This window comes from Erpetoichthys calabaricus, chromosome 12 (assembly GCF_900747795.2).
Source record: "Erpetoichthys calabaricus chromosome 12, fErpCal1.3, whole genome shotgun sequence".
Lineage (NCBI taxonomy): Eukaryota > Metazoa > Chordata > Cladistia > Polypteriformes > Polypteridae > Erpetoichthys > Erpetoichthys calabaricus.
In genome coordinates, this window is record NC_041405.2 from 85,564,936 (window position 1) to 85,582,920 (window position 17,985).

The following is a 17,985-nucleotide window of genomic DNA, read 5'->3' on the forward strand; positions in this document are numbered from 1 at the left end:
CTTCAATAATTCATACCTTTCATGTAGAAGAGGTGTTTTCCCTATCCTCTCCTTTCTACCTTTAACCTTATCCCCTACTCTTACACTATTTTTTTTTTAACTCTTTTCTTTTTCTTCCTTCTGTTCCTGTTTTACAACCAATTCTTTTTTTAAATGTCATTGACAAGTTAACTGCAAAATTTTGTCAAACCTTGCACTGCAACCAAAAGCATATGCAAATAACATGGAAATAACAACACTAGTGTAACCTTTAGAACTGAACACCCACCCCTAAATCAATTTAAAAATGTAGCTGAAAATACACTACGGCAAATGTTTTTGTTCAAAGCATGCACAAAAAAGGTAGGCATTTGGAAACAGTAAAGTTTTACAGCACAGGGATGTTAAAAAAAAAAGTTTTCTCTAAAATATGGTTTCATGGAAAACACCTACATGCAAATTATTTTTTAATTAGCCTTGCATCAAACATTTTCTTTCTGTCTACATGTGCTGAAGACCAATGGTCACATACCTATTTTCTTTGAACTCTAATTTCAATACAATGTTTTTTGCTTTAGTTAAACACCATTATATCATAAATATTGTAACAGACAGCTGGGGACCTTTCCCAGCTGGGAAGCTGTTGTAAAGGAAGGACCCAGGGAGCAGATGTGCACAGGGCTTTGCCTTCCCCAGATAGCTAGATGGCAGCTCCCCTGAGTTGCAGTGGCGCCTTGGATTCCCAAAACGCTCCATGGGAATTGCAGTCTGGCGGCATGGGGGCCACCAGGGTTTGCAGAAGAGCCCTACTTTAGGGTTACACCACACCTGGGAGAACTTCCAGATAATGTTGATGAGCCACCTGGAGTACTCTCAGGAGTAGCATAAAAGGAGCCGCCTGCCTTCATTCAGGGAGCCATAGTCAGGAAGAGGAGGAGGAGGACGACAAGAAGAAGAAGAAGAATGAAGTTTGCCAGAGAAGGAGTGGACACAGAAGACAGAGAGAGAGAGAGAAAGGAAGAGAAGTGCCGAGTGATTTATTATTGTGCTTATTGTGACTTTGCTTACTGCTGTGAGAAACTCTTGCTGGAGGAGTTTCCCTGAATAAAAAGCCTTAGCGTGTGCTAGACTTGTGCCTTACATCTGTTTCTGTTGGGTTTTGGAAGATGGTGTGCCCCCTGGTGGCCACAATATTTTTTTGTTTCCTTTTGCTTTTCTAGTGCTTTCAAATATTAAGATAGATAAAGCCTTTATCTTGAAACTTGGCAGTTAATTCATGTGACTTTGCTTTTCCATGCACTGAAAGATTCCAGTTTTAAAGCAAGGATCAGATTCAATGTATCTTTTTCTGGTTTACACAAGAACGAAAATGAATCCAATCCAAGTCAGACACTCCACAAAACTTATTTAGATTAAAAAAGTGGTGTAAACATACTATAGCCAGAGAAAAGTCTAGCAGCCGACAGGCTCAAGCAAGATGAAATCTGTAAATAATGGATTTAAGAGCTACTATCAATAAGTACTTTTTGCTTAGGTTTGGGGAAAAAGCATCCCGAATGTTCCAAGTTTGTTTACACGATGAATTATTTTCAGACATTCATTTTCTATTACTTATTGTTACAGTGTATTATTTAATCAAAAAATGAGCCCTGCGATGTGAAAATAATGCAGTTATATTCACTATGGTATATAGGCATGCAATAAAAAGATATAGACAGTTATCTAACATTTTACACTGTTTGGTCACAAAGATTACGGAGTGGGTCATCTTCTATAGAAAATAAACTTTACCTAGGGTTACAGCACCAAGACTACATCTTGAGCCACAATGTATCAAGTCAGTATTACTCATGATATACCTGAACATCCTAATAAATAAATGCATATTTATTTTCTTTTACATGTTGCATTTTGTTACATGTATTAAGTCATCATTACTTATCATACGACCCAACGTCCTGATAAATAAATGTCTTTTTTTTGTTACATTTTAGATTACCCACAACTTCAGGGTTTGTTGTGCAAGTCAGTTTGTCCTTTCATACCAGTGTGCAAGTAAGATATCTGATTTATGGCTTATATTACGCTAAAAAATTGATGCTACAGCAAGTACAATACAGCAGATCTCCTCCCTTAGTAAGAGAATTGAAAAACAACAGCCATATAACTTATTTTTGACATTTTTTTTTATCAGTACTCTGACTTTCTTGTTTCAACACATTTTAAAATGCTAATGGTAATTCTCGAATGGTCCACTAGGATTTCAGCATAATCCAAAATGCTTGATAATGTATTTAAAAACAGATCCTAACCTTAGGGACAAACAGGGAAAACACAAAGTGCCAAATAAACTAAAGAAAACACAGTATAAACCTGACATCCCACTGCGCCTGACTAACAAGTAGTATACAACTGTCTAACAAGTAAGGTGCTTACTCTCCACAGTAAATAGTATCAGCACAAAACACTTCCTTCTCACTGTCCCCAACTTATATGTAAACTCTGTCCAAATTTCCGACAGACAAGCCCTTGCTAACACCAGCTCTTCTGATACCAGGCACACTCACTATAAGGCCAGCAAGCTTTAGACCCTAGTTTCAAAGGATGGAGGTCCCTCCTGGTACCTTTTGAGATTCATTTGGACACCAGACAGGACAAGGACTGGTATGCCTACCTAACAGATATCCAGGTCCACTAGGAATTAAAAAAGTTATTATGTCTCCTTCCCAGCAGAATCACTGATATTATGCTGAGAGGTTGATTTGCATTTTCCTTGCCAGTGCATGTATCTAAGTTGATCCTTTCTCTGCTCTCCCTGATGTCTACACAACAGGCCCTGACCAGTCATTCCATCACACCAACTGAAACACAATTTGACCCCATTCAGTTTTTAACTGATTTTTGCTCATAGTATTTTGACATAACCACAGAAGACAAAATAATGGTGGAAAATGTTTTTTCCATTGTATTGTATGGTTTTCTTTACAAATAATAAAATTAATGTTTTATTTATGTGGAAGTGGCCTGCTTGTGGCTTGGATTCATGCCGAGGTCCTAATCAATTTTGCAATCAGGGTTATAATTGGGGGCAAGGGAAGTAAAATATAGTAGAAGGTTAAGATAAATGCTGTATGTGCTCGGGCTACTTTTTTGTTTATTAATGTAATTTATGTACACTGTTCTTATGTTTTACATAACCTATGAAGTGATTATACAGTATATTACATTTTTTCCATGTATAGCTATCAGTCTTTGAAGGAGTCAATTTGAACCCGAGTACAGTTACTTCACACTACGAATAAACACACTTTCTGTAAAGTGTGCACACATGCATTTACAATTGGTAACATACTAACAAATAAAAATAATGTAAAAATGAGATGTAATTAATCTAAACTGCTATAAAACAAAATGAAGTACACCAGCCCTGAGCTGCAAAGAAAAAAACATAAAAAAAAAACAAATGGGGTCTTCATATCTCACATGTATGACATAATGACTTGCATGCACAAGTGAATTAAAACAAAGCAATGTATGGTTTGGGTTAGCAAATTAAGTCATACATACATGCGACTTTGCAAGAGTTAAGGTGCTTTGGTTTGTTTTCAGTGTATGTGATGGTCTGGGTTAGCTCCATCCTCCCTTGTTGTTTCCGTAATCCTCTTGAACCCGTAACTGTTGATATTCATGAACAGAGATGAGCCGGGCAAATGAGGACACACGGATTAAGTAAGGGGTTGATGCAAAAGTGTTCAGTGCTTTTATTAAAAGCAATCAAATGTATCCCAAAGTGCAGTGAAAAAGATCTCCAGTAAATAAATAAAACCCATAACACCCAAAGTGTCTAGTTAAGTTTAAAAGCAATAAATAATTCTAATAAAGCCTAGGTTAAAATCACAGCAGGTTCCTCTTCCAAAAAGAGACATTAGCCCCTATGTCTCTCTCTAAAATCTGGCGTCTCTGCAGCTTATCCCATCAGGACTTTGCAGCATTAAGAGACGCCCCCGACAGGTGCAGTCTTCCCTTTATCCTGAGTTTGGGGTCCTACTGCTCGTCTGTCAGCATGTGTAGGACTATCCTCCAAACACCATGCATGTCTCCCTCAGTCAGTCCATCAACATCACCTGAGGGACACTGCACAATGGGGCCACTCCTACTCCTCTGGTCTAAGAAGCACTCCCTACTCTAGCCCTGCCCTAGAGTGCAGGCTTGCTGCTCATGCCCTCTAGCCATACTTCTGATGACCTGCCTCTTTTCCAGGCATCAAGGCCTCTTTCTTTTCCTTGTCTCTGCAATGCAAGTTCAATTTATATGGCCTAACTGGGTGCAGGTGTGGTCCTCCACCTACTCTAAGGTGTGAATAATGCACCTGACTGATCTGTTTCCATTTGCACGTGAATGTGCTATCAGCCAATCAACCCCAGAGTGGAAGGTAGCATGTGCACCCCCACACCCGTTCAGAGCCCATACACTCCAGGACCCAATTATTTATTTAAAATCATGTTTTGCCACAGACCTCTTATCATACTGTAGTCCTAAATGATGCAATAAAAAGATCTTCAGAACTGTATGAGAATTCATAGTTCATGCAAAAGTCATCTTCTATCATTGTTTCAGTGAAACAGCTTCTGGTGTCATTACTCACAGATTTATTCTATTAGCCCACATAATCCAAATTAATTTGATGTATAACAACATGGGCTGCAAGTCAGAAACCAATCCTGTAGGGAAGCCAGAACATTGTTGAAAACACTCATATACCTGTATACTGTATATAAAAAGGCAATTTAAAGTTAGTCAGGTTAAAATTACCACTTCTCTACAAAGCGGCACCACCCTTAAGTTAGATACTACTAAATTGACTCATATTTTTGTAAATATGAAAATAGTCACAGTAAATTTTGTGACTTTATAAGCTTTATAAAATCCATTATTTATCAACTGAGTAAATATCAAAATAAGTAGTATTACTTGATTTGCTTTGTTTTTCCATTAAATTATTAAGAATTTTTATGCCAAATATTGCATTTACACTATTTCATTTCAATTTTGCCTGCACTGCCATTAAATAATTATGCAAAATGAATAGTTTTTAGTATATTTGTTTTTTAGCATTAGACATGCAGGGAGTACATTTTTTTTACAGAAGAGATCAATTAAGTCCTAATGGAAGAGATGTGCCAAATTCTGAAAAAGAATCATCAAATAAAAAAAAAAATTGTAAATGGCTGATTAGCTAGACTTTTTTTCTACAAGATTTGCAAGTCCCTGCACTATACACGGTATGAATAAAATCAAGCAAACAACACTGGTATCTGTCTCCTTGTGTGCATGTGTTTTTCTTCTCTGAGAAAAAAAAACAGACTAATTGATTTTGGGTTCATGTTTCAAATTTTTCAGTTTAATTTGAGCTCAGGCAGGGCACAAGGTTTAGTGTTTGGGCTTTTGTTTCATCCATCCATCCATATTTTATCCAGATCAGTATCCTTCACTTTTTTGTCAACAAATAAACAATTACATATAATGTGCACACAAAAACAGGTCTACAGGCTCAAATGTATTGTCCTATAGTGAATGGCCCTTGTAACTATAGTTCACTTTTCTACAATGAATGCCCATAGTTAGATTTTTCTATTTGCCTAGGTAAAGGATTACATTACTTGAAGAAGTGCATGTGTAGTTTTGTTGCTGGAACATAATCTGTAAAATGAGAGAAGATGGACAGAGTTTAAGAGAGAGAAGGCTGAAATATTGTTTTTGCTTTAAAGAAAGGGAAGTAATAAGCTGAGAAATCTGAGAAGTCATCCTATGCACGTACTTAAGTGGAAAAAAGAGGCTAGAGAGATGTGTGTCTTCAACTGAATTGGAAAAACTGAAACTTAACAAAAATACAGTTTGGTTCCCTGTTTGGGAAGAAAACAACTTATTTGTTGGACAAATGCAGAAAAACCAACAAGCAAAGGCAAAGAAGTTGGAATATGAATGTAAAGATCTGTAGCTGTGTCATGACAGGACAGGAATTGATGAATTAAGAGAAAGACATGGTTTGGAGGAAATAGGTGGTTGTGATGATTAGAAACAGACTAAGGATGTTTGGGTATTTGGAGCAGAAGGTAGAGGACTATTGACTAAAGAGGCATATCAAATGGTAGTGGATTTGATGAGACCCAGAGTGAGGTCAAAGACAACATGGTTGGAAGTAGTGCCAAAGGAAAAAAAAAACCCAAAACACACACATATTGGGTCTTATCCTAAAGTATGCCCAGTATTGCGGAGAAAAAATAAAAAAGATAAAAGTGAGGTGTGCTAAAAAGTGCCATCAGCTCCCTTGGGTAAACCCAGAAAACAGATGTTAAACCAGTGTTATGTCTATGCACTGTATAAAAACAAGTGCACTTACAAAAACATATAAACATACACAAACAAAAAAGAAAAAGGACTGGTTCACATAGGTAAGGATACAATAATTTCCTTTAATTCTCATCAAGACATTTAATTAGAATTGCTTTAGAAAACAGGAAATTAACTCACCACAAGGTTTTTGAATGCTGACATTGCTTTCAGGATATCGCTGTGATCAGGATGGGATTCCTAATAATAACAATAAACAAATCTGTTTATTTGAAGAATATTCAAAAGAAACTACTTCAGAAATCAGAGATGCTCAATTTACTTCAACTATAAGCCTGAATAAAAGCAACATTAACATAAAGATACTTGTTAAAAATTTAATTTGATGGCTTAGATAACTAGAAAATGAGTTGCTGAGAAAATACTGGACAAAATGTTTATATGAGTTACTATACTGTAATTAATATGCTTAATTAAAAAGTTATGTCCTACTATTACATTATCTTATTTTTGAAGCTTTAAAAATTCTGTATCTCTCCAGTGACATGAAAATATGCAGATGAATTTAATATGGTAATATTTCAGTATTAGTGGAGAGTTCAATTTGGGAAGACAGCACTGGCTGCATATATTCCTTAGAAACAATTCCTGCTCATAATTAGACTTCTGTTTTAGTTAACACTGCTGTTTATTTCCCAATTTCCACCAATCAGTCAAAACAGTCACTTCACTTTTTATAACAATTTGATACGTTTGACTAGATTTTACTTTGGGGAAAAAAAGCTGGTTATTTAAGTATTGCTTAATGATTACACACGGCGGTGGGTTGGCACCCTGCCCGGGATTGGCTCCTGCCTTGTGCCCTGTGTTGGCTGGGATTGGCTCCGGTAGACCCCCGTGACCCTGTGTTCGGATTCAGCGGGTTGGAAAATGGATGGATGGATGGATGGATTAATGATTACACAAGTAGAAAAGATGTGGAGGAGGGTATTCCAGTTTACCATTTGGTGTCATTTGCATCTGTTCTAAAATAACTGTTTGGACTAATCACTACCAGGAAAGCACAAAGCACATAAACTACTAAAACTAGTGGTTTGCATTTCCAGGAGGACAGAGTGTATTGGGTGACCTCAAAAAGTCAGGCATCCTGCCTGTGTTATGATGATAAGCACATGTTGTCCGGGAGACAACCTCACGGCTTTTTTAATAACTGCTACACTCTGAGCCAAAGGATGGCACTGTTGCCCAATGCCTTTTCTCTTAGCCCCTAAGCAAAAAGGATGATTGACAGAATCTCTGTCTCTGACATCACTTCCAGGTTTCCACCCTCTTGAAATCACTACTTCCAGCTTGCAGATGTCATAACCAGCTCCAACACAATCTTGCTGCAGTTTGAAGAATATGATTTTTTTTTTTATCATTGCAATCTTTTTTATTTTATTTTTTTGGCCATACAATATATGAGGATCACTTAAGTGTCTTCTTACTATATACACAGTGACATCAATCCCAAGTCATGGTTCCATGGATCTGTATCTTCCATCTTCCAGTCTGGCTTCCTCTTAAGAGGTTTTGCCGCTACTTCGAGCCAGTGTAATCTATTGGCCCGTGTGTAAAAAGATGTCTCGTCTGTTTTGCCATTTTTTTTTGCTCTCCTTTTTTTACAACATATGGGGTTTGCCTTTAAAGTGCCCTAAAACTTTATCTCTCTCCTGTGTTTTGTTGTACAATGCTGTAGTCTGCAGGATTATAACTGGCCATGAGTGAACCGAGGCCCTGACTTTATCGGTGGTTGACTTGACGGATGAAGTCTGGGCACACCAGATACCAGTGGGATACCAGGGGCCCAGTTCGTTGAGTCAGAGAATCATCTAACCGCCTGGATGTCACTTTCTGAAGAAAGAGCAATGGACCCCTCCCAGGTATTGTTGCGGTTTCATCCCATTGACGATTTTGAGGCATACCTCCTCATCTTTAACTGATTGGTTATCCACCATCATTAGGAAACCTGGGTTTGGGTAAACATACTGGCCCCTTTACTGACAGGTGAGGCTCAGAGGCTTATTACAACCATGATGAGCCAACATGCTCACAAGCCTGTGAATTGTTGGGAAGCTTGGGTCCTGGTTGAAACCAGGGAGCAATACATCAAGCAAATAGCTTACTTAGACACTTGCGACGATCTAATTAATTTGCTGCCCACGACTCTCACACAGCAAGTTGGCAGACAGGCTTGGAAAAATATGAACTCTCTTATAGAGACCAGAGGGTGCAGAACCACTGGATGATTGCTGGAAACTTTGAAGGGATCATGGTCCAACAACAGAGCCCGGCCAGCATGACATAGAGCCAACCATCCAGCACAAGGACAACTCCCCATCTTGTCTGCGCTGTTTCAAGTGCTTAGAGGTGGGACACATCATTTCCCAAGAGTCTGCAACTGGACACACTCAAGGACTGGAGCTGGGCCAAGGGAGGAAGGTATTATGCCTTTACGAACTCTCTTCAACTCCATGTTTGGGTGTGGTGGTGGTAGATCGTTATATGGTCACTGCTCTTATTGATTTGGGGAATAACATTTCAATTGTTGCTAGCCAGCTTGTGCTTCTGCAACAATGGGGTTCTGGTCAGACCAGTCTGACATGTATACATGGGGAAACCCGCTGGTACAAGTTCGCCTCCTGTGTGATCACGGTAGCCATAGTGCGGAATCCTCCTTTTCCCATCATACTCAGGTGGGACTGGTCTAATAATAATAAATGTGGAAAAGCACTACACTCACCTGCAGCAAAGTTGAGCCTTGCTGTGGACAGGAATCCCCAAGATTACTCCATGCTGTGTATTATCCCAGCTCAAGAAGTGAGAGTGCCGCCACTCAGTGAGAGGCTACCAACATCATGTTCTGATGTCTCTAAGGATGATATTGCCATGGTGTTGCAGACCAAGGTTCTGACCCAGGAGTTCACTTCTGACCCTCTTTCAGAAATACATTTTCAGTTCCGGCAATTGCCGACATCATTTAAACAGAAAATGCTGTCATCCTACTACACAGGTAACATACCACACATTCCATGCCCCAAGGGCTGCACTTTGTATAAGAAAACTACTTACTATATCATGTAGTGGAACATGAGGGAAAGGTGAGGTCTCTGTTGCTAGTACAGAAAGCCTACTGGTGGCAGGTTTGTGAGTTGGCACATACCCACCTCTTAGGAGCCTTCCTAGGGCCTGATAAAACATTGCAGAGAATTAAACTCCGGTTTTATTGGCCTGGGATAAATAAGGAGGTTTGTTGCTTTTGTAAGTCTTGTCTAGAGTGCCAACTGTGACAAATTCCTAGGAGGGACTGAGCTCCAAAATGTTTCGATGCCTTTAACAGATATACTGTACCATTCTGGTCCTCGTTGATTATATTAAGCAATATCCAGAGGTTATCCCTTTGAGACTAGCCACTTCAAAATTCTCAGCGAGAAACTAGTGGGGGTCTTTGCACATGTCAGAATACCTAAAGAAGTCCTGACAGACCATGGGACACCATTCACTTCAGACACTTTCAGGAAAGTTGCCAAGTTTAATCAAATGCTCAAACAGATGTTATACAACGTGGTCAGAAAGGACAGAAGGAATTGAGATCAATTATTTTGTAGAAGGAATATTTTTTATATTAACATAGAAATAGCAAATTAACATAAAGAGCCATAAAAAGTAATTTAAAGCTTCTAAAACATTAGATTAAGCATAAATTAGAATGTTGAGAAAATAAGATAGGTCAAGTGAATAGTTAACTAAAAATCAGTCATTTTGCATTATTTTTTAAGCTTACAGCAGAATTGCTAGTGTGGGAAAAGAACAGATAAAGAAAAGATTGAGAACACCTGTGTCCAGAGATAGGAAGTTAAAAGAAGCCAGCTGAAATATTGAATCAGCAAAGATGGCAAAAAGGCATTGCTGCCAAGGTCAGGTGAAATAATGCAAGGAAAATGACAAAATATGTTCTATATATATATATTTAGAAAATTAGTAATACTAGCATTTAACGTAAATACTGAAATTAAATATAAATCAAGCATGCCAAGCAAATGATTAAATAAAGGCACATGCTATAGTTCAATTTTAATTAAAGCTTAAGCTTCAGGCCACTAATATAAAAAAGTTTGGAATGCTTAAAGGAAACCCATATATGGAATTGAGGCCTTGGCCAGTTAGAGAAAATAAGAACAGCATAGAAAAGTAAAAATACCAGGAGGGGGCCAGCGTTAGGAAAGCAAGGAGATAATAAGGGTTCCCATGGGAACTCAAGGTTCGGCCGGATAGGAGTAGAGGGGAGGCTGGACAGGAATAGAGGGGAGTCAGAGGAGATGAGCAAAAGAGCTCATTTGAGCGAGGTCGGAGAAGATAGGAAATGACATAAGAAAAGCCCAAAAGATGGTAAGAGGAAGCCATCTGCCCAGCCTTAGGCCAATCAAAATAAGCAGAACAGAAACCTAGAGTAGAGCCAGGTGCAGAATGAGGTAATTGAGCAAGGACAAAGTGATAAGAAAATGATATATAAGTTTTGGATTTTGAACCGTTCGAGGCTCAGCTCAATTTGGCCGTATTGGATTGAGACCTTGTTATTTTTATTATTATTATGCTGATTTTATTGCAATAAAACTGTAAACTCTGTTTGCCTATCCTGAGACTCCTAATAGCATTTATTTCAGGTAAAAAGCCTTCTGGTGAAGATTTTTCGCCACAACAATTTCTCCTCATATTATGTGCTTATCGGGGAGTCCCACAAGGCTTGACAGGGTTCTCACTCTTTGAAATGCTATATGGAAGACAACCCTGTGGGTTATTGGATATCTTAAAGCAATGCTGGGAGGACCAGGCACTCCCTTCCACTAGCATCCTTAAATATACAATTATGCAATAGATTTCATAAAAATTCAACCCATCCTAAAAGAAAACATTGAGCATGCTCAAGCAGCACAGGCCTGCCTTTATAACTGTGGCTTGACCCTCTGTGAATTCCATCCCAGTGATCAAGTCATAATCCTTATCCCTATTTCCATCCATCCATTATCCAACCCGCTATATCCTAGCTACAGGGTCACGGGGGTCTGCTGGAGCCAATCCCAGCCAACACAGGGCGCAAGGCAGGAGACAAACCCCGGGCAGGGCGCCAGCCCACCGTAGCCTTATCCCTATTTCCCATTCCAAATTGTTAGCCCATCTGTAGGGACCCTATGAGATTAAAGAAAGAAGTGGTTTGGTAGACTATTTGGTGAAACAGCCAAATCGCAGACTGACCAAGCGTTTATATAATGTCAACTTGAAGAAACCGTGAAAGGAGAAGGAACCACACCCTTCCTCTTTATAAATAGGGAAAATTAGGGTTCAAAGCAGCTATTCAGTCCATCCCAAAAGTGGTGGATAAGAAACCTGTCAGGAGCTTTCTAATCATGCATGATGCTGTTACTGACCTGTGGGTGATTGTCAGGAAACTCTAATACTGACTCCCGATAGCAAAAAGAGTGGAAGTGGCGCTTGATGTTTAACACTAGAATTACCAAAGCCTACAAAAAAACTCGTAAATCCGGCCCACCCTAAATCCCTTCGCACCTCTCCGTCAGCGTCTTTTGTCCTGTAAATGTGCCAATCAAGACAAACAGCCTACTATTCTATCCCCCCACCGCCGCAGAACGGCCACAACCTGCTCCAACCTTCATTACAGTGCATCCGGAAAGTATTCACAGCGCATCACTTTTTCCACATTTTGTTATGTTACAGCCTTATTCCAAAATGGATTAAATTCATTTTTTTTCCTCAGAATTCTACACACAATACCCCATAATGACAACATGAAAAAAGTTTACTTGAGATTTTTGCAAATTTCTTAAAAATAAAAAAAATTGAGAAAGCACATGTACATAAGTATTCACAGCCTTTGCCATGAAGCTCAAAATTGAGCCCAGGTGCATCCTGTTTCCCCTGATCATCCTTGAGATGTTTCTGCAGCTTAATTGGAGTCCACCTGTGGTAAATTCAGTTGATTGGACATGATTTGGAAAGGCACACACCTGTCTATATAAGGTCCCACAGTTGACAGTTCATGTCAGAGCACAAACCAAGCATGAAGTCAAAGGAATTGTCTGTAGACCTCCGAGACAGGATTGTCTCGAGGCACATATCTGGGGAAGGTTACAGAAAAATTTCTGCTGCTTTGAAGGTCCCGATGAGCACAGTGGCGTCCATCATCCATAAGTGGAAGAAGTTCAAAACCACCAGGACTCTTCCTAGAGCTGGCCGGCCATCTAAACTGAGCGATTGGGGGAGAAGGGCCTTAGTCAGGGAGGTGACCAAGAACCCAATGGTTACTCTGTCAGAGCTCCAGAGGTCCTCTGTGGAGAGAGGAGAACCTTCCAGAAGGACAACCATCTCTGCAGCAATCCACCAATCAGGCCTGTATGGTAGAGTGGCCAGACGGAAGCCACTCCTTAGTAAAAGGCACATGGCAGCCCACCTGGAGTTTGCCAAAAGGCACCTGAAGGACTCTCAGACCATGAGAAAGAAAATTCTCTGGTCTGATGAGACAAAGATTGAACTCTTTGGTGTGAATGCCAGGCGTCACCTTTGGAGGAAACCAGGCACCGCTCATCACCAGGCCAATACCATCCCTAAAGTGAAGCATGGTGCTGGCAGCATCATGCTGTGGGGATGTTTTTCAGCAGCAGGGACTGGGAGACTAGTCAGGATAAAGGGAAAGATGACTGCAGCAATGTACAGAGACATCCTAGATGAAAACCTGCTCCAGAGCGCTCTTCACCTCAGACTGGGGCGACGGTTCATCTTTCAGAAGGACAATGACCCTAAGCACACAGCCAAGATATCAAAGGAGTGGCTTCAGGACAACTCTGTGAATGTCCTTGAGTGGCCCAGCCAGAGCCCAGACTTGAATCCGATTGAACATCTCTGGAGAGATCTTAAAATGACTGTGCACCGACGCTTCCCATCCAACCTGATGGAGCTTGAGAGGTGCTGCAAAGAGGAATTGGTGAAACTGGCCAAGGATAGGTGTGCCAAGCTTGTGGCTTCATATTCAAAATGACTTGAGGCTGTAATTGCTGCCAAAGGTGCATCAACAAAGTATTGAGCAAAGGCTGTGAATACTTATGTACATGTGATTTCTCAGTTTTTTTATTTTTAATAAATTTGCAAAAACCTCAAGTAAACTTTTTTCATGTTGTCATTATGGGGCGTTGTGTGTAGAATTCTGAGGAAAAAAAATGAATTTAATCCATTTTGGAATAAGGCTGTAACATAACAAAATGTGGAAAAAGTGATGCGCTGTGAATACTTTCCGGATGCACTGTATATGGGAGTGAAGTGCTGGAGTTTTAGAGTGGAAATAATAGATCGTTATTTGGAACACATGCATTTCATGTGTGTTCCGTTTCTACAATAATCTGTGTAAACACATTGTTAAAACAGAAACGTTTCTCATATTTTAGTAATAAATGACAAAATGTAGGCATAAACTATATAATGTGTGAAGCCTGAAGTCCAAAGATCAAATAAACACTTTCACAAAAGGTTCAAGGATGATACAACAGCTTCCGTTGCATAGCGGTAAAAATTGCTGACTTGTAATCAAGAGTCTCCCAGTTCGATCCTGACTGCCTCCTGTATTTACCGTTTTCAGTAGTGAGTTACTCTTACTGTTATTATGCAGTAAACACATACATTTGATTTGTGTCTGTAACAGCTGGTGTACATTTATAGGACTTGTAAAAGTTAGCGTTTTTTTTTTCCACTTTTATTCTCTCATTTACAATCACGATACATACTACCACACCCCACCGGGATCTGACGCTGTTAGTTTTTATTTGAAACGGAATAACTGTAGATGTGAGTGGTGTTTGGAGATAATGGAACTGGACATTCTCTGATCTGGATGGATAAAAGCTGACACACAAACGCTGGTGAATCTGCCTTCTTCGTATCTCACCGTCACTTGATTTTTTTTTATTCAGTTTTATTGAGTGTTCCTGTTCACGCTGAATTAGTATGCACCTTATGGTCCATGATGTCAAAGCTGCACTGATTAAAAAAAAACAAAAAAAAAAAAAACACAAGAGACATACGAGGGGGGACCCAAAAATAACAGGAAATATTTTTAAAACGTGTTTAACTTAATTTTCTGTACAAACTACAATTAGTCTCCTTCAAAGTACTCTCCATTGGCAGAAATACACTTATCTAACCGTTTGTTCCATTGTTCGAAACATTTTTTATATTCGTCTGAAGTAATGCCCATTAATGTTCTGGTTGTTTCTTGTTTTACCTCTTCCACGTAAGCAAAACGCCTTCCTTTCAAGTCTTTTTTCATCCGAGGGAACAAAAAGAAATCACACAGAGCTAAATCCGTTGAGTAGGGTGGGTGGTTCAGGGTTGTCATACCGTTTCTTGCCAAAAATTGGCGAATGCTGAGAGCAGTGTGAGATGGAGCGTTGTCATGATGAAAGAACCAATCGCCCGACTCCCACAAATCAGGGCGTTTCCTTCTCACACTGTTGCGCAACCTACTTTTACAAAAAAATTCACTGAACACAAGCACAACCTTCCAGACTGATGGCACTTGGCAGACTGACTTGTGAGGAGTGTAACTAGATCGCCCTAGCGGCCCAACCACGTACTACAAGTACCAACCTAACAACAACAAAATTCCGGTTACTTTTGGGTCCCCACTCATAGGTATATATGATATTTGGAATTATTCATTTTATGACCTGAATAGTACATTTCAGAAAACATTGTGGAACTGATCCAATATTATTCATATTATTCATATTCATTTGCATAACATCTTGCGGTTGTAATCAGTGACCATGTGTTTTTTTTTTCCCCCAATCTTGCCAGTCCCCACATGTTGCTGTATGGTGGTGTTTCTTTTGTACTCCAGGACATGCAGAGGAAAGAATAGTACAGAGAGGTCAATTCAGCGCTATATGCAATCATCAGATTCAAATGTTAACAGTTCACACACAAGCAAGGACCATCCTTCCTACATTTACGACATGTGTACCTGTTGCAATGTACACACTTCTTTCTATGCTGTGGTTTCTATTACACACCTGAAAGAAAGAGACAATATATGTGACATTTTGAAGAAATCATTTTATGACCTGAATCGTATCAATCAGAAAACATCATCGCACTAATGCAATATTATTTGAAAATGAACAGCGTCAGATCAGCTGTAAATGTATGTATGGTATTTGTAAAAGTCAGCTTTTTTTTCCAGTTTTATTCTCTCAGTCACGTTGACGCTCTCCCTCGCCCCCCACCTTTTGATCTGACTCTAACTAACAGTGCCAGTATTAATTCACACCCGATCTGAGGAGGTTTGTTTTCAAATAATATTGCATTAGTGCGATGATGTTTTCTGATTGGTACTATCCAGGTCATAAAATGATTTCTTCAAAATGTCACATATATTTGTTTCTTACTTTTTTGCCCGGTGCTGCTTTGACATTGTGCACCAGAAGGCATGAGCTTATTCAGTGCGAGAAGGAGCAAGCAGGTAGGTGGCTGGTTGCTTGTACTATAACAAGCTTGACCTGGCAGCGATCAACGCACATGTACTGTGCAAGGCATGCATGGGGTCCACTGAGAAAAGAAGAATGTTCATGGCTCACCTTGCAGAGGAACTTCGTTGTCGCTTCTTACAAGAAAAGGCGATGGATAAAACAAAAGAGGATGCAACATCGACAAGCTCCTGTTCCAAAACTGCCGCTTCCCCAGCCCCTTCAGTGTAATAGTAACACAGCACAGAGAAAAGTGTGTATATTGCAACAGATACACATGTCGTAAACATAGAAAGGACGGTCCTTGTGTGTGTGAACTGTTAACATTTGAATCTGATGATTGCATATAGTGTGAAACTGACCTGTCTGTACTATTCTTTTCTCTGCATTTCCTGGAGTACAAAAGAAACAGTACCAATCACCAAAACGTGGAGACTGCATGGGCAAGATCGAGAAAAAAAAAAAAAACGCGGTCACTGATTACAATCGCAAGAAGGCATGCGAATGAATATGAATAATAGAAGTAATGTTGCATCTCTGCCACAATGTTTTCCGAAATGTACTATACAGGTCATAAAATGAGTTATTCCAAATATCATATATACAGTGCATCAAGAGAGTATTCACAGCGCATCACTTTTTCCACCTTTTGTTATGTTACAGCCTTATTCCAAAATGGATTAAATTCATTTTTTTCCTCAGAATTCTGCACACAACACCCCATAATGACAATGTGAAAAAAGTTTACTTGAGGTTTTTGCAAATTTATTAAAAATAAAAAAACTGAGAAATCACATGCACATAAGTATTCACAGCCTTTGCTCAATACTTTGTCGATGCACCTTTGGCAGCAATTACAGCCTCAAGTCTTGTTGAATATGATGCCACAAGCTTGGCACACCTATCCTTGGCCAGTTTCGCCCATTCCTCTTTGCAGCACCTCTCAAGCTCCATCAGGTTGGATGGGAAGCGTCGGTGCACAGCCATTTTAAGATCTCTCCAGGGATGTTCAATCGGATTCAAGTCTGGGCTCTGGCTGGGCCACTCAAGGACATTCACAGAGTTGTCCTGAAGCCACTCCTTTGATATCTTGGCTGTGTGCTTAGGGTCATTGTCCTGCTGAAAGATGAACCGCCGCCCCAGTCTGAGGTCAAGAGTGCTCTGGAGCAGGTTTTCATCCAGGATGTCTCTGTACATTGCTGCAGTCATCTTTCCCTTTATCCTGACTAGTCTCCCAGTTCCTGCTGCTAAAAAACATCCCCACAGCATGATGCTGCCACCACCATGCTTCACTGTAGGGATGGTGCCAGGTTTCCTCCAAACGTGACGCCTGGCATTCACACCAAAGAGTTCAATCTTTCTCTCATCAGACCAGAGAATTTTCTTTCTCATGGTCTGAGAGTCCTTCAGGTGCCTTTTGGCAAACTCCAGGTGGGCTGCCATGTGCCTTTTACTAAGGAGTGGCTTCCGTCTGGCCACTCTACCATACAGGCCTGATTGGTGGATTGCTGCAGAGATGGTTGTCCTTCTGGAAGGTTCTCCTCTCTCCACAGAGGACCTCTGGAGCTCTGACAGAGTGACCATTGGGTTCTTGGTCACCTCCCTGATTAAGGCCCTTCTCCCCCAATCGCTCAGTTTAGATGGCCGGCCAGCTCTAGGAAGACTCCTGGTGGTTTCGAACTTCTTCCACTTACGGATGATGAAGGCCACTGTGCTCATTGGGACCTTCAAAGCAGCAGAAATTTTTCTGTAACCTTCCCCAGATATGTGCCTCGAGACAATCCTGTCTCGGAGGTCTACAGACAATTCCTTTGACTTCATGCTTGGTTTGTTCTCTGACATGAACTGTCAACTGTGGGACCTTATATAGACAGGTGTGTGCCTTTCCAAATCATGTCCAGTCAACTGAATTTACCACAGGTGGACTCCAATTAAGCTGCAGAAACATCTCAAGGATGATCAGGGGAAACAGGATGCACCTGAGCTCAATTTTGAGCTTCATGTCAAAGGCTGTGAATACTTCCCAAAATGTGGAAACAGTGATGCGCTGTGAATACTTTCCGGATGCACTGTACCTATGTCTGTT

At 40.1% G+C, this 17,985-nt stretch overlaps 1 protein-coding gene across 2 annotated transcripts in view; it reads right to left on the reverse strand.

The window, feature by feature from the left end:
• The window catches only part of arhgef6 (Rac/Cdc42 guanine nucleotide exchange factor (GEF) 6), a 172,873-nt gene that overhangs the window by 51,340 nt on the left and 103,548 nt on the right, over positions 1-17,985 (reverse strand). For both annotated transcript variants that reach the window (XM_028815801.2, XM_028815800.2), the window contains exon 11: positions 6,511-6,570. In XM_028815801.2, coding sequence (XP_028671634.1) covers positions 6,511-6,570 — 60 coding nt within the window. The remainder of the gene's footprint in view (positions 1-6,510; positions 6,571-17,985) is intronic.